The following is a 21,616-nucleotide window of genomic DNA, read 5'->3' as shown; positions in this document are numbered from 1 at the left end:
ACTTCTCTGTGTTCCCTCATTTGCAGAATGGGGATTCAATACTTGTTCTCTCTCTCTCTCTTTTGTGGGGGGTATTTAAGCGCCTACTATATGCAAAAATGGTTCTGAGTGCTGGGGTAGGTACAAGTTAATTACGTTGGACACTGCCATTGAGCCCCATGTGGGTCTTGTCTTGAATCTACCTTAGCGCTAAGTACAGTGCTTGGCACTTAGTAAGCACCTAGTACCGCAGTTAATATTATTATTATTACTCTCCCAAATGCTTAGTACAGCGCTCTACACACAGAAAGGACTCAGTGAATGCTATTGATTTCTCTCTTCGGAACAACCCTCTTTCTCCAGGAGTCTTAGCCAGTGGCTTGTCCAGGGGGCCAAAAAAATCTACTAGGTAAATGTTTATTTTTCCTCAAATCTCCCCAAACGACACCGAGAAAGCGGGAGAGGGAGCTCGTCATCTCATTGGCTGATCCCAGGCCCGGATCACCGTGGAAGGGGAACCGTCTGTCGGCTTGAGAGACAGCTAGACCCAGTGGCGACGGCGGCTCCTCTGAATGTCTCAGGAACCCACTCGGGTCTCTACCATTTGCTGAAACGGAAAAAATCCTTTTTTAGGGAAGCTTCGATTCCTGGGGATAAACAAAACAATCCCATCTCCGGCCTCCGGGGAAACCACTGTGAGCGTGGAGACTTCTGGAGAAATCTGTGGGTCTCCGCATCTTTCTTCCTTCTCTTCTCCTCCTTAGGAGAGCAGAACCTGGCCCAGGAGTTTGCAGAACAGTGCTGAATGTTCTCCTAGGCTCAGCTCCGGCCCAACAGGGGAAAGGAGAAAACTGAGGGGAGAAGCTCTGAGAGAGAGGGAGAGATGGAGGAAGGGGGGGGGGAAATGCTCAGGGTGGTTTTCATTTTCTCTCCAGCTGCCATTTGGCTCCGAGTTCTGTCGGGGAGCTACAGCTGGAGTCATTTTATTGCTTTACCCAGCATCCTCCAGCCTCTGCACACAGAGATGTTCTAGTCGTCTTGGAAAAAAAAAAGTCAAAGAATCTCTTAGCAACCATAGAACCGTAATTATGATACCAGCAGCTGAGAGCAAACCAGATTTCCGTTGTGCATTAAAAACTGGCGTTGGTTACTTTATAGATGCTCCTCAGCAGCCCGGGCTAGCCCTGGGCTTTGTGGGATGTGGTTTAAAGATATTGAACGTGGGCGGTGGGTAATTGGCTTGGACCCTTGAAGAAGGGAATGCGGGCATCTGGTTATGTTATGTGTGTGTGTACACACTATCTTTCTCTAAACACACACGCGCACACATTATGTAGCAAGTTTTTGCCATTACAGAGGATTGTGTGTTTTGGCCTTTCATTTCTACGGGGTTTATTTTCCCACTCTAATAGGGAGTCCTTCCACTGTAAGAGCTTCTTATCCAGGTTATGTCAGCATTTCCATGATATACACTTTTCTAAGGTGTTTAGAAGCTGACCGTAAAAAAGGAAAAAAAAAATTGGACTCACTCTTGGCAATTACGGTGGCGGGGCCTTTTCCTCCAGATTCAATAAAATTGTTTTGGTTATTTTTAAATTTATGGATGTACAGTAAAAAAAAGAAAAGATTGGCCCGACTCTCTTCTCCGCTCTATCGACCTCAAAAAAAAAAAGAAAGCTTGATTTTTTTTTTTACAATGAAAATCGGTACGTCATAACAGAAAGTGACCTAATCATTTGGCTATTTTATAAAGAAAAAATAAACTGCAGTGACTTAAAAGGCGACTCTCTGAATTCCCAGGCCGAAGTTAGTGGTTCCATAAATCTATTTCCATCTTAAGAATCCAGTGTTTTTGTTTTTTCTTGAACCTTCAAACATTATTTCATCTGGAGAGAGGCGGGAAACTACTCTCAAGCACAAACAAAACGTGACTCACAAGTACGTGCGGAGCGGGGTTTTTTGTTTTGTTATTTTGATGGCCGTTTCTTCATAGCCTTGGAAATTCTGTGACACCTTGGGTCATGCTTCAGAGCAAGGATCCGAAGCAGAAAAGAATTTAAAACCGAGGCCAGAGATGGTGGGCTTGAGCTCTGTTTAAATATTTCCATTGGGATTTGGGTGGGTGGGCTTTCCCACACAGACCGTCTCAGTGGAAATGTGATTTTAGCTAGGTAGCACCTCTGCTTTCTTCTAAAGTAAACTGAGAGGGAATGTGGAGAGAGGAGAGGTGAGGTGGGTTAGGGGGAGGTTGCAATATCAAGGGAACTTGGGGAAAATCAGGAGAAGGAGGAGGATGAGCGGGAGAAACGGATGTGATCTTCTGGAAAGCTTGTGGGTCTGGGAGTCAGACCCGGATTCTAGTCCCAGCTCTGCCAAGGTCTGCTGTGTGACTTTGGTCAAGTCGCCTAACCTCTCTACGCCCCTGGCTTTCTCATCTGTAAAAAGGGGACCCCGTGGGGAAGACCAAGTTGCATCAGAGGCGTCCAGAGGGCCGAGAGATTCAAACTGAGGGTCAGACTGGCAATTGTTGAAGGGGGCTCAATCCAGCAAACGCCAGTCAAAGTTGAAACCAATTTTCCCTTGGGAGCGGTGGCCTCGATGGAGGATCGGTTCCTGACTGGGGTCGGATACCCAGCTTTTATGCGGGTGCCCCAGAATTGAGGATTTTGGAAAGGCTTTTGGTTTCTCTGGAGCCTCCCCTGCTTTTGACAGCTTTTGCTGCTGCCAGTGACATAGCAGGGGAAGTAGGGGCAGGCCCCAGTGGCCGTGCTGCCCGCGGTGCCACCCTCTGGTATGGGCCAGGGGCGGACGCAGGCTCTGCCCATTCTCAGGAGGGTTTCCTGGGACCTGCTCTGCGGGCTTGGGCCCACCCCGGGCATCAGAAGGAGGCCAGAATTTGTGTGCAGGGTGACCGTGTTGCCTTGTTACTCTGGTGGTCCGGTCCTCAGCGTCGAGGTGGGCAGCAAAGTCCACCCGGCTGGCTCAGACCAAAGGACTGTGGGAATCGCTTTAAGCCCCTCTGGTGGCAGGCGGCGAAAGAGGGAGTCTGGACTGGGGTGAATGGGGCTAGATCGTAAACTCACTGTGGGCAGGCAGTGTGTCTGTTATATTGTTGTGTTGTACTCTCCCAAGGGCTCAGTACAGTGCCCTGCGTGTAAGTGCTCAATAAATACGACTGATTGATTACTCAGCCGATTGATTGAAGCGCAAGGATGTCTGGAAAGGAAATTGTGATGTCTCATAGGGCCCACTGTACTCTGCATAAAAGTCAACCAGCATCACCACCTATTGGCCACCTGATGTGTCTTGAATAAGTGCCGTGTCCCCTGGAAAAAGCGCCCAGGAGTGAATTAGAGGCCCCGTCTTCATTTGAATGTGAATTGCTCACGTTGCATCTAACCGTAAATTGGATTATGTTGGTCTTCCTTAGGCAGCAGAAGAGAATAATTCCAGTTCTCTCAGAAAAGAGCGCATCTTCCAACAAGAAACAGTGGTGACCAGTGAGCCTTACCGCAGCTCCAGCACCCGGGTCTCGCCATTCGAAGAGCTGAATTCCAGAAGGGCCTTCTTGCACGGCCAATCCAACCAGGTAGGGAGAGATCGTCAGATCTGGGAGTTTATCATCTTAGGAAAATGGCGTGGCTTGGAGGAAAGAACCTGGGCCTAGGAGTCGGAGGACTGACTCCCAGTTTCGCCTTGGGCAGGTCACTCGACGTCTTGGTGCTTCGGTTTCATCTGCAAAACGGGTTCGGTTCCTGTTCTCCCACCTAGACTGTGAGCCCCATATGGGACAGGCACCGTGTTCGACCCGATTATCTTGTAACCACTCTAGGGCTTAGTACAGCACTTAACCAATACCGTAATTATTATTATCATCATCTTGTTGTGGTGGGGTAGGGGGTGGTGGCTCAGTGTCCCAGTTAGACAAGCTGTCTGGGCAATCTCAGCTCAGTAGACCGGTGTCTCAGAATCAGATCTGTGCCTGCCAAAGGGGCTGCCGACCTCGCGCCAAATTCCACCATTTCTCACTGTCCATGCTTGACCTTCCTCGTTCGGCCCGGAGCCCGTTCGGTTGTGTTCCCGTGGCCTCCTGGGACCTACGGTTCAGGAGAACCCAGGATGGTAAGCAGCTCTAAGCAGATGACACTCACCTCTCCTTCCAGAGGGAAGCGACATGGCAGCAGATACTGACCCGTCAATTAGCCAGGGTAACGAGGGACCACGTAGACGAGAGAATTCTCCCAATAAATCCAGGAGCCTCGTTTTTAGCCGAGATTCACCGCTCCCTCTGCTCCAGGTGTTGACCCGAATATTTTGGTAGGAGGTTTAACTGTCACCCATGTTGCTGCCCCTCTCCCGGGAGATGGAGTTCCTGGGAAAAACACCAAAATGTGAGCAGCGGGACGCAGGGGAATTGGTTTATTGGGCATCGATGAGCCAGATCGTAAAAGGGGCACCTGGAGGTGTGTGTGAGGGAAGAGAATTAGGCTTTCGGGACGTCTGAAGAATGCCGCCCGAGGACGTTGGCCAGGTCGAGTCACAACGCCCCGACTGTACTCTTCCTGTAAATGAGCCCCACCCCAGCCCCCCACATCTGCTCCCTTTGCATTGACGGGGGCTTTGGATCCCCATAGGTGGTGTACAGCCAAGCGAGCGTGGACGCCCCCCTCCAGGGCAGACCCGTTGACTCCATCCAGCGCCCGGTAGCCAAGGACTGTGGAAGCCTCAAGTCCCACGGCCGGGTAGGTGTCTTGCTGGATCTCCAAGGCGGATGGAGCGGGATCTGCTCTTGGGTCTGGGGACAGTGTGGCGATAGCCGGGAGCCACGGGGAGGAGGTGGCACCACCGCATCCCGCAGACCGGCGAGTGGGCCGCCCCTGGGCGACATCTTGCCTCCCAGATTGACAGGTTCGGGTACAGAGTGGAGTGGCCCCAGAGCTCTACCCCCCGGGCTCACGTTCCAGGATTGCCCTCTGCTCCGACACACCCACGGGGCTGCTGGGACCTCGGCCTGCCTCACGCCACAGACAGCTCCCCCGAGCCAGCCCCCTTCCGTCCGGCCCCCGAGTGCGGGCTCCTTGCGGAGCTGCCAGGCTCTACTCGCTTGCTGCTCCCCAGGCCCCAGCAGGAACCCGGTGGTCAGGGCAGGAGGCTGCGAGTGGCGCCGTGCCTATCACCGGCACCAAAGCCATTCATCCCTCGGGAACCGTCGTCGTCGCCATGGCTTGGTCCCTCTTCACCGAGCACCCAGGCCCCCTTCCTGGCCCAGCTCTGTTGCCTCGTCTCGTCTCCTTAAGTTGGGAGTTTTGACCGCCCCACCGATTCTCCCAAGGAGTCAGCTCCTCCCACCCCGTTAGCCATTTTGGCATCCTGATCGTCCCCTGTCTCTCTACCAATCACACCTGCCCCGCAGCCCCTTCCCACCTTGGGTATTAATGCCAGCTTCCTCCGGCACTGCTCCGATGCTGCCTCCAGCCTGGGATAGAATGGGAAGGGGCACTTCTTCCCCCCAGGGACACCCTTGCCTCAGCCCTCAGAATAGGGTGAGAAGGGGAGCGTGGTGCCTGACCGTACTGAGGGCTTGACAAGTTCTAAAACAAGAGGTTTCTCAGCAACAAGTCCCAGGGGTCTGGAACAAATGCCAGAGGTCATGATTCTCTGCGAGGGAGTGATATCACCCACTTAGGCAGAACCCAAGCTCCCTCACTCTGTCAGGGGGAATCAGAAAGATTCCTCCATTTCTTCATCTCCATCCCAGAGGCCTCGCCCTTGGCTCACTGGGGTCGAGGGCCGTAGGGATCCCCTCTGTAATGGCAGACGGGGTTACGTCTTCTCCGGGGGGCATTAGGCCCGGTTCTGATCGACCGTCCCCGGGCGGGTGGCGGGTGGCGGACCTGGCCATTTCCCCGCTTGAGAAGACGCACCCGTCTCGGAGGGCCGGCTGCCCCGGCGACATCGGAAGCCGAGAGGTTTCTCGGCGGTGGCGGGCGGCCCGCGCTCACCGGCCTTGTCTTCGCCCCCACTTCCTCCAACCCCCTTCCCCAGGTGCCCTTGAAACCCATCAGGCACGTGAGCTTTCAAGACGAGGATGAGATCGTCAGGATCAACCCCCGTGACATCCTCATCCGGCGCTACGCCGACTACCGGCACCCCGACGGCTGGAAGACGGACGGGGACGGCGAGGGCCCGGACCCCGGCATCCAGCCGGCCAAGCTGGACGGCAAAAAGTCGGACCCGGGCTTCTCGGGCGGGGACGGGACGAAGGCGGGGGTCCTCAAGGACGCCAAGGGATCGGGGGCGGTCCTGAGGACCCAGCCCGCCCCGCTCAAGGCCAAGAAGGCCAAGCGGCGGAAAGAGGACGGCGAGCGGTCCCGCTGCGTCTACTGCCAGGAGCGCTTCAACCTGGAGGAGAACGGGCGGGGCCGCTGCCAGGACGCCCCGGACCCCGTCAGGCGCTGCATCTACCAAGTCAGCTGCATGCTGTGCGCCGAGAGCATGCTCTACCACTGCATGTCCGACTCCGAGGGGGACTTCTCCGACCCCTGCTCCTGCGACCCCGGCGACGGCAGCTTCTGCCTGCGCTGGCTGGCGCTGGTGGCCCTGTCCCTGCTGGCCCCGTGCATGTGCTGCTACGGGCCCCTGCGCCTCTGCCACCGCTGCGGGGAGGCGGGCGGCTGTTGCGGTGGCAAGCACAAGGCCGCCGGCTGAGGCGGCCGCCGGGCCACGCCGGGTCTTGAAATCTGGGTTCCCGGGAGCCGGACGACCGGACCGGGGGCGGAGACGCTCCCGTTGCCCCCCAAGGCCGGGAGCCGGCCACGCCTGACTCTTTAGCGCCCACTCTTTCCCTCCGCCCTCCCCCCGCCCCCGGCCCGGCCACCGGGGAGGGCAGACACGGGGTGGTCCCCGCCCTCTTGAGCGGGAGCCGCGGAGGCGGTCCGGTCCACGGGAGCGCCGGGGTCCGGACGGGACCCGGTGGGTGGGCCGGCTGGGGGCGCGACGTAGAGGACGCTGGGACCGGTCAGACCGCCGCAGCGGAGGCGGGTTCCCCCTCTGGCAGGTCTGAGCATTCCGGGGGCCACCGGGCAGCGAACGGGGCCACGCGTACGCCCCCGGCACCGTCCACAAGTGGGCGGGGGCGTTTGTACGGAAATGTCAAAGGTACGAGTTAGTCCACATCTAGCGGCTTCACCCCCAGGGCTGCCGCCGCCCCCCCTTCCATCTCCTCCTCCCCCCTCCACTCACCGCTGTCACATTCCACTGTAGCGTAACTAGTCCAGCTGGTAGCCCGCGTCCCGCTTCCATCGCGGACCGAACGCGTCGATTTCTCCCCCTGCCCACTGTAGTTGGTATTGAGTTGCATCTGTACATTCTGGCAGTCTTCAAACAAAGAAAAGCTTGAAAAATATCCCTCCCGATAGCTCCGAGGGACCAACTTTTTTGAAGCACAGATGGAACTGTCCGTGGCTTGGTGTTCCGACAGGAACCTGACACTTATTTTTATACAGAGCAAAGGCTCGGGTTGCCGTGTTTGAGCAGAAGAGAAGAAGCCAAGGCCAGGGTCCGTGCAGCTCCTCCAGCGTGTCACCTTCTCCCGAGGCGGACCGATCTGGACAGCCGACCGTGTCGTCCCGACGGCCGGCTTGGGCCCGGGTGCCGCTGGATGCCACTCTGGGTGGCCCCGCCGCCACCGTGGTTGGCATCCGCGTTCAGGTTGCCACGGCGTTCCCGGCCGGCTGGAGCGGGCTGACAGATGGCTCGGAACCAAGATGGCAGACGGACCCGGCACCGGCAATCCGCCGGGGTCCGGATCAGATGCTCTGGACGCCAAGGCAAGCGGCCACGGAGGGGACACTACCATTTTGGATGTTTTTCACGTGAACCGGTTGAACGAGGGTCTCTCTGGATCGACCCTCGCCGTAGGGGAAGCCAGGCGCCTCAGGCCAGTTCTTGGCGCTGCGTTCAAACACCAACCGAGTCAGGGTTTTTCTGAGGGGCGGCTGGGGGAAGGAGAGAGGAAAGAGTTGGGTTTGGATTTTTCGGGGAGGGAGAAGGAGGGGTGTTCCTGTTTTTATTTTGAATGCCCTCAGAAAGGGCCTAGGTGATGAAAATGAAAATCACACTACCTTGGACTCTCATCTTTCTGGGCATCCGTTCCGGTCCCGTGCCCGCTTTTCTTCTTGTGGCGCCGCTCGGTCGCCCCAGAGTGAGACCGAACAAATGTATAGAAATAACACTATCTGTCTGTAAAATACTTTTTTCTTTTTTTAAAGAAAGCATTTATATTTATATGGCCGCTTGACCTGACGATGTTGTGTACATAGATCATCCCGAAGTATTATTTCACATTGAAAAGAAGACACCGTATATATTGATAACTCTAGAAGTTATGGCCAAGAGCTTCTTTCTAGTTTTGTACGGGGGGAAAACGGTTCGGAGGCCCGGGTCCGAGATGCTGGCGCCGGCGGCCGCCTCCTCCAACCGGCCCCGGTTTTCACCGTGGATGGGTTCGAAGCCGCCGCCCTGGGTGATTGTCTGTCAGGCGACACTTGCTCACAGCCGAGACTACAGACTGTTAAACTTCACGAGAAGAGCGACGACGACGACAACAGATTACCCTTCCTCCCCTCCCCGCCGGTCTTGTCTTTCTGGGGAACGAAATCTGGTAGGTGGAGGGCTTGGTTTTCGCTTCCGATCCGAGCATGGTGTGCACCGACAGGAGGACAGAGCAAGCTGGCTGGATAGGAAAACCTTGTGTTATTGGACTGTGGATATAATTCTGAAAAGAAAAACGTTTAACCTATTCCTCTTTTGAGCACTAATGGATAAAAGTGCATCTCCTGCTCCCGTACTGTATTTTATATGCAACATATATGCTTTAATATTTTTAATGAACTTGTGCATTAATATTTTCAGATTTGTGTTTAACCACTTTGCTGCTAATCTTTTGGCGCTCTTCCCCCGCCCAGGCCCCCACCCCCATCTCTCCTTTACCCTCTAAAACACGCAACTAGCTGAAATGACGCTGTGGACGGTACACACACCCTAAAGGATTCACCCTGGGTCTTTTCTAGTCGTCTCACCCGATTTTCAGAACTTTCAAACGAACCTGAAAAACGCGAGTGACCCTTGTCCCCCCGGCCAGGGGCCAGGAGAAATTTTGGTTTTCAGCTCCACTCACAGATGCCGTGTTCTATCTGAATCCTCATCGATGCACCATCCTGTAGCAGCAGATGCAGAGATGACAGATACATACCAGGGCACACTGACACTCCCACCCACTCCCATGTCCATCCTGGGAACCTACCCTGCTCCCTACCCTTTAGTACTTCTGAGTCATTATGTCTCTGAGAAGTTCTTGGGGGCCTGGGTGTGGTTTTGGAAGGAGAAGGGGGATCTAATGTAACTACTGGGCCAGTAGGGTTGTTGGTTTTTTTTTGGTTGCCTCTTTTTTTTTTTTCCTCGTGTGTGTGGTGAGGGGAGCGTGGAAGGGGGTGTGCATGTGTCTGTGCGTGTGTGAGAGAGGGAGGGAGGGAGGGAGGGAGGGAGACAGGCCAGCAGGCAGAGAGGGAGGCTTTGCCATCCAACTGCTGTGACTGCCCCCACCTCCCCGACCCCTGAATTCCCAGTGGGGCCTCCAGACAGAAAAAGAATAGTGTGATGTGGTGCAGAATAATAATAATAATGATGTGTTTGTTTAGCGCTTACTTTGTGTCAAGCACTCTTCTAAGAGCTGGGGTAGATATAAGCTAATCAGGTTGGACACAGCCCTTGTCCCATATGGGGCTCACAGTCTTAATCCCCGTTTTTCAGAAGAGAAAAGGAGAATGGTACAAAGGACCACCATGGGTGCCTGAACCGGGATCCAAGATGGTTCAGGCCCGGCTCTTCTCCCCACTCCCGGCCTGGCCCGGCCCAGCCCGGCCTCCGGGACAGCTCCGGGGCCCGAGAGGAAGAAGCATCTAAGCAGGGTTTGAAAACCAGAGGCCGCTCCCGTCGTGCCTCGCTGGTGGCTAAGACGTCCACCGGCCTTGTTTCCCAGTTTGCTTGTTCAGGCTGGGCTTGGTTTTCCCCTGTGCCCGTGGCATTGGCCGGAGGGGTTAAGGACCGCTGGCATGTGCTCTGTAGCAGCCTCTCTGGCCCCCTCGTGACCGATCCAATCGAGCTCCTTTCCTCCATAATACTATCAAAACGGTATTTACGGAGCGCCTACTCTATGCAGATCAATGTACCGACGCCTGGGGGAATAGAATATAACAGTCGAAAGACATGTTTCCTGCCTCCGGTCTAGAGGGGGAGAATAATAATTACGATCACGATGATGATGGTTCAGTGCCAAACACTGAACTAAGGTCTGGATTAGATACAGGATAACAGACCGGACACGGCCCCTTATCCCTCCTGGGCCTCAGTCTGGCAGAGGGAGAGCAGGCAGAGCCTATCCCCATTTTTCAGATGAGGAAACAAGCCCAGGGAGGTGAAGTGACCTGCCCGACATCACTCGGCAGACAAAGCGGGAGAGCCGGGATTAGAACCTGGGTCTCCTGGCTGAGCAGCCCCCTCTTTCCACCCGGACTCACTGCCTCCCAGTTTACCGTAGCGGAGTGTCCGGAACTGGAGGAAGCAGCCAAGCCGTTTGAATTAGGTAACGGCCCATTGGTGATGTTCAGGAAGTCACGGGCCTCACCAGGTGGGCTCTGAAAAAGCACGCGGAGCGGTTCATCCACACCTAAGATGAATAGCCCTCACCACAGATCCGTGCTTGGGTTGATTTGTCGAGAAGTCTTTGAGTGGCTTGTTGACCTGCTTGGATGGATAAAGGGATAGGAGCTGTGAGGGGGGAAGAGCGAAAGAGAGCGTGTGTGTGTGTGTGTGTGTGTTTGGTTTCGGGTGTGTGTTTCTGTGAGGTGGTGGTTCTGAGGGGGTCTGATTTAAAGAAGCAAAAAATGAAACTACCTATTTTGATTGGTTATCGAGAGGTGCCTACAGCTAGCTTTTGGCGTTTGGGCACAGCCAACTGCACTTTATCTAGGCTGGCCCAGAGCAAGTTGTTTTATTACAGACCAGCACCGTGAGCAGAGCACAGATAAAAGCAGCTCACAAAACAGTCAGCTCGGGGCCCTTTCCCCAACTAAGCAGCGCAGAGAACCTCCCTGCCTCATCACCCTTCCTTTTGGGGTGCACGATCAAGTCCCGGCAGGGTCCCGCCACCCCCGCCCTGAAAATCGGCAGGGGTTCCAACTGCCTTGGGGGCGACTTTTCCTTCTGTATCCGGGGGTGGGGAGGGACCGGGGGGACCCCGGAAATCATAGGGTCAACGGTTGCACTTTTACCATGAAGAAATTGGACCCGAAACCATTCCGGGTCCAGTCCTCCAAGCGGGAACCCAGAGGGGAGGTTGGGGGGGACACCCTTAGTGGCAAACACCGGCCCCCGCCGGCTCACAGCCCCATGGGTGGGGTAGTCCCAGCCTCCCAGTTGCTTTGGGCACCGATCGCTGTTGAGCTTTTTGTCTCCCGTGGTCCCTCACGAGGCCTCCGACGACATTACCCAGTCGGGGGGACCCTTTGTGTCTGAAGCTGCCGTCGGATTAGTACGTGATCCTTTGCAAACTCGCTGCCGCCTCTTTCGCTTGGCCTTCTGCACCCACTCCGATGACCTTGAGAAGTGCCTGACTTGTATAGTATTTTCCATTCCAAACCGCTCCCGCTTTTCTCCGTAACGAGCGACGTCCGATTTGGTTGACCGCCTGCCCCGCTCTCGCTGAATCTCCCTTTCCATATAGCGGTGGCCCGATCACTCGGGCAGATGGAAAACAGACTTCTGTGAGTTTGTAACTGTTTCGTTCCACCACGGCCGTGTGATTGGACATGTCCGATACTATCATACAACAGTTGGCTTTAATGTTTCTTTCCTGCAAATTACCTGATTAAAACTCTCTTGAAATGAAAGGGGTTTCTTCCTCTCTCTCCCACCCTGTTTTCCCCTTGCTGTTTGGGGGTTCAACAGATTAGTCTCTAAAAGACCAGGCTCTGGCTGCCGAATAGAGAGCAGACCAGAATTTAGGCTTTGGGACTTTGAACACAGTGATGAATTAAAATGTGAAGTCTATGGGCTGGGACTATCTCTTCCAACTCTGTTATATTTCACTCTATCAAGTGCTTAGCACAGTGTTCTGCACACAGTAAGCGCTCGATTTATACCACTGATTGATTGATTGAAACCCAGCAGCTAGTTGGGAGCCCCGTCAGGGCCAGGCAGGCTGGACTGCTTGGGGCCGCAGTCACGGAGGATCTTTGACCATGGAGATTTGTAGGTGGACACGTCCATCAGTTCATTGTACTGGGGGAAATTAAGTGAGATTGAATAATACCTGTAGACTGAAGCTCATTATGGACAGGGGATGTGTCTGCTTATTCTCTCGAATCCTACGCTCCCACGCGTTTAGTATTAGACCTGCACACAAAGTAAGTGCTCAATAAATACAACTGATTATTGATTGACTTGCCCAAGGTCACATAGCAGTAAGTAGTAGGGACCAAGAAGACATCAGGTTTGGGTGGGGGTGGGCAGGGAGGAGTCACTTGGGAGCTGTAGGGCTAGGGGCCGGGGCGGGGGCAAGAGCGAGGGCAGGGAGATGGTTTGCTGGGAAGAGCACTGGCTGAGGAGGGGAGAGCTTGGAAGCCAAGGTCCACGAGCCACCCGGGCCGGGGGTGGCCATGTTCTGTCCTCATAGAGCCGGGTCGGCAGAGGCCCTTGAGACAGAGGCCCAGGGGTCTTGGGCCCGAATCGGAGAGCGGATCAACTGTCCCGTGTGTGCGCTTTGAGATGGCCAGTTGGTCGATCGTATTTATCGAGCGCCTTCCATGCGCAGAGCACTGAACTAGGCACTTGGGAGAGTACAGTGTAACAGACACATTCCCTGTCCTCAACGAGCTTACAGTCAAGAGGTGTATGTGGAGAGGGGGTGGGTAGAACCCCTGGGTGCCCCTGGGAACCTCTGGCTTCAGGAGAGTCATGAAGTGACATTTTGCCCTGTGCCCTTTGGCTTCACCCTGGGGAAGACTGCAGAGTCCTAGAGCTGGCAACCCCTCAGAGGGCTCAGGCTGGGGCTGGCGGGAGGGAGTTGGTAGCCGGACTCGCACCCCATGGAAGGGCCCTGCGAAATGCCCACTGTGACCTGGGGCCCCGCCCAGGTGGCCGAAGGATCCGAGGATTGTGAGAAAGTTCTATTGGGTGAGGAGGGCAGGGAGTTGGGGCGGGGGGGGGAGGCTGGTGTTTCGCAGAGCCCGATGGCATGAGGCAGTGGACACGGATGTGGAGGTAGGGTGGGATGGAGGGGAGGAGGAGAGGGCAGAGTAGGGCAGGGGAGACAGGGAGAGGGAAGCAGTATGGCCTAGCGGAAAGAGCATGGGCCTGGAAGTCAGACGACCTGAGTTCTATTCCTGGTTCTGTCAATTGCTTGTAGCATGACTTCGGGCAAGTTACTTAACTGTGCCTCAGTTTCCTCAACTAAAATGGGGATTAAATACCTGTTCTCCCTCCTACTTAGACTGAGCCCCATGTGGAACAGGGACCGTGTCTGACCTGATTTATCTGTATCTACCCCAGTACATAGAACAGTGTTTGACACACTGTAAGCACTTAACAAATGCCATTAAAAAGCAAATCAGTGGGCAGAGACCAGGCGGATGCTTCTTTTGCCTCAATCCCCCGGGATCTATGGACGTTCAGGGTTTCCCCAGGCTAGAGTTTACGCGGGGAGGGGTTAGCCACTCCCCGCAAGAGACAGCTGGCCATTAACATTAGGGCACATGGGGTGAAAAGAAAGCCGGTTGAGCCTTTGGAAATTAAGCAGGTCCTAATCCTCCTCTGCCACTTGTCTGCTGCTGTGTGATCGGGACCTTCGCTTCTCTGTGCCTCTGTTTCCTCATCTGTAAGGCGGGGATTAAACACTTGTCCTCCCTTCCCCTTAGACTGTGCCCCCCACCCCGTGAGGGACAGGGACTGTATTCATTCGTTTGTATTTATTGAGCGTTCACTGTGTGCAGAACGGTGTACTAAGTGCGTGGCAGAGTACAAAATAACAATAAACAGATACATGCCCTGCCCACAACGAGCTTAGAGGGGGAGACAGTCATTAATAGAAATAAATAAATTACAGGTAGGTACATAAGTGCTGCGGGGCTGGGAGGGAGGATGAATAAAAGGTGCCAGGGCGAGGGAGCGGGAGAAGAGGAAAGGAGGGCTTAGTCAGGGAAGGCCTCTTGGAGGAGATGTGCGTGCAAGAAGGCTTTGAAGGTGGGGAGAGTCACTGTCGGATAGGAGGAGCGAGGACGTTCAAGGCCAAAGGCAGGATGTGGGCGAGGGGTCGGTGGAGAGATAGACAAGATCGAAGTCCAGTGAGAAGATTAGCATTAGAAGAGTCAAGTGTGTATTGCAACTATCCCAGTGTTTAGCCCCTTGTAGGCATTTAACAAATCCCAGTTATTAGCATGATTCTGGTGCCTTTGGGAGGTTTAGGGGAAGGGGGAAAGGCGGAGGGCTCCAGTCTGGGTCTCCTCTGACTCTGGACCTGGAGGCCTGGCTGGGGCTGGGGCAGGCTCTGAGAAGCAGGGTCCGCGGACCCACGGGGGTCGGGGACTGGACCCTCCATGTCAGCCCGGCTCCCAGACTGTGAGCAGACGCCCGGACGGGCCCCAGGAGGCGACGATGGCGGAGGAAGGAGAAGAGACCAAGACCAGCGGGTGAGTGACCGACTGAGCCGGTTCGGGTCTTCCGGGGGCCGGCCGGCCTCATTCTTGGAGGGGGGAGGGGAGAGCTCGAGGAGCTTCACCCCTGGCCCGATGGGGAGGTCAGAGCCAAAGACCTCCCGGACTCCTCCGCTGACTTGGTCGGGGGTGGCTCTCCAAGAGTAGTCTGTGGTGGAAAAGGAGGGAGATTTCTCTGCTGAGAATAGTGTGGGAGGCAGGGACCCGGACCGGATAACCACCCCCCGAGGCCCTGGGACCACACCGGCACTGCCCGGCATCTGAGGATAGGGTGGTGGCGGCCGTAGGCCCCTGGACGGGGAGCTCTCCAGACTGCAGCAGTTGAAGAACAACCTGGACAGACTGAACAGCGAACTGGAAAATGACCTGGAGCGTCTGGACTTGGAAAACCAGGTCCTCATCTCCCAGATCCAGGAGGAAGACCAGCAGAACAAGAGGTCGGGGCCCAGCGAGGGGGCTGGCCCCAGACGGGAGGGATGGTCGGAAGAGGCTGGACCCGCATAAAGAACTGGGGACCCGTCCCCCGGCAGCTTGCGGCTCAGAATGGGATCCCCTGTGGTTTGGGAGTGAAGCAGGGTGGGAGGGACTCTGCGGAGTTCTCGAGGCCCCCGGACCCGGAGCGGTTCAAATCTGGCCTGGCAGGAAGAGGGCATGACCCCGGGTTGGGCTCACGTGTCGTTCCTCCGACTCCTCCTCCCCTGGGCCGGGTCGGGCCAGGGGTCGGGAGGCGCCGGGTCGGGGCTTCGCGAAGGCTGGAGCAGGAGATGGCCCAAGCTTCGGTCCTGGCGGAGAGGAAGGATGAAGAGGACGGCGCCAGGGCCGAGCGGGCAGAGGCCCTGGGCGCCCTGCACCTGGAGAACTCCAGGCTGGTGAGCGGCGACGGGACAGGCCACCGCCAAAGCCGACAGTGCTCACTGAGCCCTCGCTCGGGGCCGAGCACTGTGCCAGCGCCGGGCCGGGTGCCACACAATCAGATTGGGCCCGATTCTTGGCCCACCGGGGAATCCCTGGCTGCGAGGGAGGAAGAGCAACTCTGCTTAATTAATGGGGAAATTGAGGACCAGAGCGGCTAAGAGGTCATAGAGCAAGCCAGGGGCAGAGCCGGGACTAGAACCCTGGGTCTCCTGTGCCTCACTTTGTTGCCCTTCTCCTCGACTGTGTCAGTTCTCCCCACAACCCTCCAGACCCCCTGGCCCTGTGCATCCAGCTGGGGGGGATGGCTGGCTGGTTGGATGGCCTGCCCAGCGTGACAGGCCTGGGCAGAGGGGGCAGCTGGCTCTGTGAGCATTAACCCCGGGAAGGGGGCGGGGGCCGGGGAGGGGGTTTAGGCAGGCAGGGTCTCAGCCCCTCTCCTGCTCTTCTCTCAGGAGAAGAAGAACAAGGCTCTCAGGAGGAGGCTGGCAGAGCTGAAGAGGAAAGTGAGAACCTGCAGCTGCTCCCCTGCCCCTGCCCCCGCCCCATGAGGTGACCCCAGCGGCCTGGAGCCGAGAATGGCTCCGACTTTGAGGCCGTAGGGATGGCTCAGGGTGGAGGGCTGAGGGGGTGGGGGGCAGACTCTTCGAGGAGAAAGCGGGGCCTCCCCCAGCCCTTTCCAACAGGAACAGAAAAAATCAACCCCCACGTGCTGAGTCTCCCAGGGCCTCTGGGCAGGGGGCCGGGGGGGGGGGGGTCACCCTCCCGGCTCCCCCGGGGCTGACTGACTCGGGATGGGGGCTGCAGATCTCGCAGAAAACATCCGCGCGGCCGGAGCCAGAGCCGGAGAGGCTGGGGGAGCTGGCCGCTCGGACGGAGGCCAAACTGCAGGAGGCCAAGGCTCTCCACAGCCAGCAGGACCACGAGATCCAGAAGGTAGCGGTTGGGGCCTCTTGGGTGGGGCCGGGAGAGCTCGAGGGACAGACCCTCACCGGCCTGGTCCGTGCTCACCCCGGGGTCTCAGATTGAGGCCCTTGCCAAGTCCCCCGGCCCCCTGAGCTCTGCTCCTCTGTAAACAGTCCCACCCGCACAGCTCCCACCTGGGCGATCCATCGATCAACCCTCCGTCCCCGGTCTCTCGAGCCAGGCTGGGCGGTGACCCCCGGTTTCCCTTGGACCACCGACTGGGCTGTCCTGGAAGCCAGCTGTCCCACGCTCAGTGAGGCTGAAGGACCCTCAGGGTCCATACTTGCCCCAGTGCCCAGCCCCAGAGACCCTGCTCTTGTTTTCCAGGTGACAGATGAGTACCGGGTTCTTCTCCGGCAGTGCGAGGAGCAGGCCCTCACCATCCAGGTACCCTCCTGCCCGCCCTCGCAACCACAGCCCCTTCCCCCAAATCCTCGCCACCCCTCCAGTCGTCACCCCCGATCTCCAACGCCATCTCCACCATCACCACCACCTGCCACCAGTCGTCACCACCCCTGTCATGGATACTGAATGAGCCCTACTGGGAGTGGAGCAGTTCCCTGCGTGCTCGGGAGAGGACAGTGAAAGTAGGAGAGCGGGTCCCCCTGCCTTCATGGGGCCTCCAGTCTAAACTTCCCACCCATCTCAGGCTCAGACGCCTTTCTGCAGGGCCCATCTTGGGGTGGTTGGACCCCCGAGGTGTATGGGTAGGACAGGACAGAGATCCAGCCCAGGACAGAAGATCCTGGAGGGTATCCCCCCCTCCCGCTCCTCCCTCTCTACAGTTTCTGAGCTCTACCTCTGAGAAGGACCCCTCCTGCTCCCCTCCACACCCCCCAGTCCCAGACCGGGGGTAGCACGGGGCAAGAGCGGGACTCAAGGCGAGGGATGGGAGGAGTGCCCCAGAGCGGCCCCCGACCACCCATTTCTCCGGTCTTCCCTCCGGAAGAAATACCAGAAAGTCTTGCGGCAGATGGAGGAGGAAGAGGAAACTCGGCTCCTCGAAATCGAAGTGTGAGTTTAGCTCCTCCTAGGAGGACGCCGTTGTGGGCCTGGGCAATGCACATAGTAAGCGCTTAACAAATGCCAACATTATTATTAACTTGTGTCTCCCCCAAAACTTGAGTATGAAGTTTTGAAACGGGGACGCCCCACCTCTGCCTTCCCATTCTGGGCTGCACCCGGCGCAGGAAGGGAGCGGGCACTCCCAGGGCTCGATCAGCCATTGGCAAGCCGTTGGCTGAGACGTCCTCCTCACTGTCCCTCGATCTCGTCTCTCTGGCTGCCGAACCCTCACCCACTCCCTGCCTCTGGCCTGGAACTCCTTCCCTTTTCATATCCAACAACCATCACTCTCTCCACCTTCAAATCCCATTTCCTCCAAGAAGCCTTTCCTGTCTAAGCCCTCATTTCCTCCCCTCGCTTTCCCTTCCGCATCGCCCTTTCACTTGGATTTGCACCCTTTATTCACCCCTGCCCTTAGCCTCACAGCACTTATGTGCCGGAGTTTATATTAAATGTCTGTCTCCCTCTCTAGACTGTGTCTGCCAACTCCGTTACATTGTACACTCCCAAGTGCTTAGTACAGTGCTCGGCACCCAGTAACCACTCAATGAATGATTGATTTATGGACTGATTGACCCAGACTGATTGACCCACCTTTCGTTGGCTCCCTAGCCTGAAGGTCCAGAGCATGTCTGCCCAGTCAGTGACCCCGGGGTCCATTTTGGTGGAGGACATCCAGCGCAGCATGGTGAGCGGGCCCGACGTCCCCCTGCCCACCTGCCCAGCTTGCTGGTAGGGACTCTTGGAGCCATTAGCCCAGGGGATATTCCTTCTCCCCTAACCCCCACCCCAACTCACCTAGGGAATAGCTCCTCCTTCACCCAAGGTGGGGAGGGGTCCTTTCCTCACCCAGGGGACAGCCTCTCTTTTACTCGAGGGTATCACCTCCTTCACCCAGGGGGTGTCCTCTCCCTCACCCTTGGCATAGCCCCTCCTTCACCCCAGGGGCATTTCCCCACCTTCACCCACACGGTCTCCCCTGCAGCTGATTCTGCCCGTTCCCCCGTGGGGCCGAGGCCAAGCCGGCGTGACCCCTCCCCCAGGGTACGAGCCGGGGTGATTCCCCGGATCTGACCGTTCCCTCCTGAACGGGGACACCCAGTCCTGCCCCCAACTCCCGGTGGCCCCCTCTGGGCAGCCCCTTCCCTTTCCCCTCCCCACAGGAGCAGACCATTGTGAGGAAGAAGAGAAGATACCTCTGGTGCAGGTGGGGACACAGTTTGGGGGGCCCTGGGGATCTTGGCTGTGTGCTGCTGGTTGGGGGTTCAAACGGGAGCGAGGGGTGGGGGGTCTTCTGTTGGCCCCCAGCCCCGGCTCTGAGGGCGAAGAAGGCTGCCAGCCAGTCAGGCTAGGGGGTGGAAGGGGCAGGTAGCCGGCTTTGGGGCAGATTCCCACGGACCCTGGGCGGTGGGGAGACCGACGGAGACAGGGAAGGGGCTCACGAGGCGCCGCCCTCCACCCCGATCCCCGGGCAGGGCTCTCCGCTACCTGTTCCTTCTGATGCTGGGGTTCTGGACTGTCCTGGCCTACGCCATCTTCCACCTGTGCTACGTCAACCCCGACCTGCCCTCCGACCTGCTGCCCCGCCTACTGAGCCGCACTGCCCTCTTTGAGCTGCGCAAGCTCCTGGCCTCGGGCCTCACCTTGGAAGTGGACGACGTCCTGCCTCACTGACCACTGGCCACAGGGGCCGCCGGGCCCGTGAGCGAGCCCGCCTCCCTCCGGAGCCGCGACTCCGGGCCTCCGAGACGGACCCTCCCCGTATAATAACCACGATTATTATACTTCTTATTATGCCCTTGACGACACTGTCGTATTCATTTAGGAGGCACGTAAGGGGGGAGACCAAGTTTTGGGGGAGACACAAGTTAATGATAATGTTGGTATTAAGCGCTTACTATGTGCAGAGCACTAAGCGCTGGGGGAGATGCAAAGTCATCAGGTTGTCCCACGTGAGGCTCACAGTCTTCATCCCCATTTTACAGACGAGGTCACTGAGGCCCAGAGAAGTGAAGTGACTTGCCCACAGTCACACAGCCGACAAGTGGCAGAGCCGGGATTCGAACCCACGACCTCTGACTCCCAAGCCCGGGCTCTTTCCACTGAGCCACGCTGCTTCTCGTTAATCAGAGCCAACTCAGTCCATTTCCCAGGGGGCTCGCGGGCACATAGTAAGCGCTTAACATATACCAACATTATTCTTATTCTTATATTGTACTCTCCCAAGCGGTTAGTACAGTGTTCTCCACACAGGAAGCGCTCAATAAATAGGATCGACTGAATGACTGGCCTGAGGGCCCGTCAATCACTCAATAGTGTGGACTGAGCGCCCCCTGTGGGCAGAGCTCTGTAATAATAATGTTGGTATTTGTTAAGCGCTTACTATGTGCCGAGCACTGTTCTAAGCGCTGGGGCAGATACAGGGTCATCAGGTTGTCCCAGGGGAGGCTCCCAGTTAACCCCCATTTTACAGATGAGGTCACTGAGGCACAGAGAAGTACTGAGCGTGAGCCCGTCATTGAGCAGGGATTGTCTCTGTTGCCGAATTGCCCATTCCAAGCGCTTAGTACAGTGCTCTGCACATAGCAAGCGCTCACTAAATACTATTGCATGAATGAAATGAGTGCTGGAGACAGTCCAGTAGGGTTTCTTCAGGAGGAACACGATCCGTCGATCAAACGTAATAATAATAATAATGTTGGTATTTGTTAAGCGCTTACTCTGGGCTGAGCACTGTTCTAAGCGCCGGGGGTCGATACAAGGTAACTAGGTTGTCCCACATAAACAATAATAATAATAACAATAATGTTGGTATTTGTTAAGCGCTTACTCTGGGCTGAGCACTGTTCTAAGCGCTGGGGGTCGATACAAGGTAACAAGGTTGTCCCACATAAATAATAATAACAATAGTGATGATATTTGTTAAGCGCTTAGCAAAGCACTGTTCTAAGCGCTGGGGGAGATGGAAGGTAACTAGTTTGTCCCACATAATATAATGATGGCATTTGTTAAGCGCTTGCTATGTGCAAAACACTGTTCTAGGCGCTGGGGGGGTGCTAGAAGGTAATTAGGTTGTCCCACATAATAATAATAATAATGATGGTATTTGTTAAGCGCTTACTACGTGCAAAGCACTGGTCTAGGCGCTGGGGGAGATAGAAGGTAATTAGGTTGTCCCACATGAATAATAATAATAATGATGGTATTTGTTAAGAGCTTACTATGTGCAAAGCACTGTTCTAAGCGCTGGGGGGTGGATAGAAGATAATTCGGTTGTCCCACATGAATAATAATAATGATGGTATTTGTTAAGCGCTTACTAGGTGCAAAGCACTGTTCTAAGCGCTGGGGGGTGGATAGAAGATAATTCGGTTGTCCCACATAAATAATAATAATGATGGTATTTGTTAAGCGCTTACTAGGTGCAAAGCACTGTTCTAAGCGCTGGGGGGGGGATAGAAGGTAATTAGGTTGTCCCACATAAATAATAATAATGATGGTATTTGTTAAGCGCTTACTACGTGCAAAGCACTGTTCTAAGCGTTGGGGGGGATAGGAGGTAATCAGGTTGTCCCACCTAATCCAGGGAGAGGAGGGGCGCGGAGCGCGCGCCGGGGCGGGGGCGGCGTCTCCAGGGAGACGAGGGGAGCGGAGCGCGCGCCAGGTGGGGAGGGCGCCGTCTCCGGGGAGACGAGGGGCGCGGAGCGCGCAGGCGCGGCCGGGGGAGGGGAGGGGGGGCTCCGGGAGACGAGGGGGTGCGGAGCGCGCAGGCGCAGGAGGGGGCGGGGGGAGGGGGGCGCCGTCTCCGGGGAGACGCGGGGCGCGCAGGCGCGGGCGAGGGAGGGGAGGGGGGGCTTCGACTCCGGGGAGACGCGGGGCGCGGAGCGCGCAGGCGCGGGCGAAGGAGGGGAAGGGGGGGCTCCGTC

General features: G+C 56.6%; 2 protein-coding genes across 4 annotated transcripts in view; both read left to right on the top strand.

Annotated features, from left to right (window-relative positions):
* Nucleotides 1-8,871, top strand: part of SPRED1 (sprouty related EVH1 domain containing 1) — a 51,684-nt gene extending 42,813 nt beyond the window's left edge. Inside the window, exons 5-7 of the mRNA XM_029078031.2 lie at nt 3,410-3,568; nt 4,614-4,721; nt 6,025-8,871. Of these exons, the coding sequence (XP_028933864.1) occupies nt 3,410-3,568; nt 4,614-4,721; nt 6,025-6,687 (930 nt within the window). The 3' untranslated portion in view covers nt 6,688-8,871. The remainder of the gene's footprint in view (nt 1-3,409; nt 3,569-4,613; nt 4,722-6,024) is intronic.
* Nucleotides 8,872-13,230: 4,359 nt separating this feature from the next.
* Nucleotides 13,231-19,490, top strand: TMCO5A (transmembrane and coiled-coil domains 5A). Of its 3 annotated transcripts, none has more exons than XM_029078035.2 (11): nt 13,231-13,299; nt 14,650-14,723; nt 15,035-15,184; nt 15,499-15,616; nt 16,115-16,165; nt 16,467-16,595; nt 16,953-17,012; nt 17,575-17,639; nt 18,303-18,378; nt 18,854-18,897; nt 19,166-19,490. In XM_029078035.2, the coding sequence occupies exons 2-11, from the start codon at nt 14,689-14,691 to the stop codon at nt 19,362-19,364; spliced, it is 927 nt and encodes a 308-aa protein (XP_028933868.1). In that variant the 5' UTR covers nt 13,231-13,299; nt 14,650-14,688; the 3' UTR covers nt 19,365-19,490. The 3 variants fall into 3 exon arrangements, with proteins under 3 accessions (XP_028933868.1, XP_028933866.1, XP_028933867.1); XM_029078033.2 differs by having other exon boundaries at nt 14,638-14,723; XM_029078034.2 differs by having other exon boundaries at nt 14,558-14,723.
* The last annotated feature ends 2,126 nt before the right edge of the window (nt 19,491-21,616 follow it).

The sequence above is a fragment of the Ornithorhynchus anatinus genome, chromosome 13 (genome assembly GCF_004115215.2).
Source record: "Ornithorhynchus anatinus isolate Pmale09 chromosome 13, mOrnAna1.pri.v4, whole genome shotgun sequence".
NCBI classification, from domain to species: Eukaryota; Metazoa; Chordata; class Mammalia; order Monotremata; family Ornithorhynchidae; genus Ornithorhynchus; species Ornithorhynchus anatinus.
Note: the sequence above shows the minus strand (reverse complement) of the source record. Positions and strands in the feature narration are given on the sequence as shown.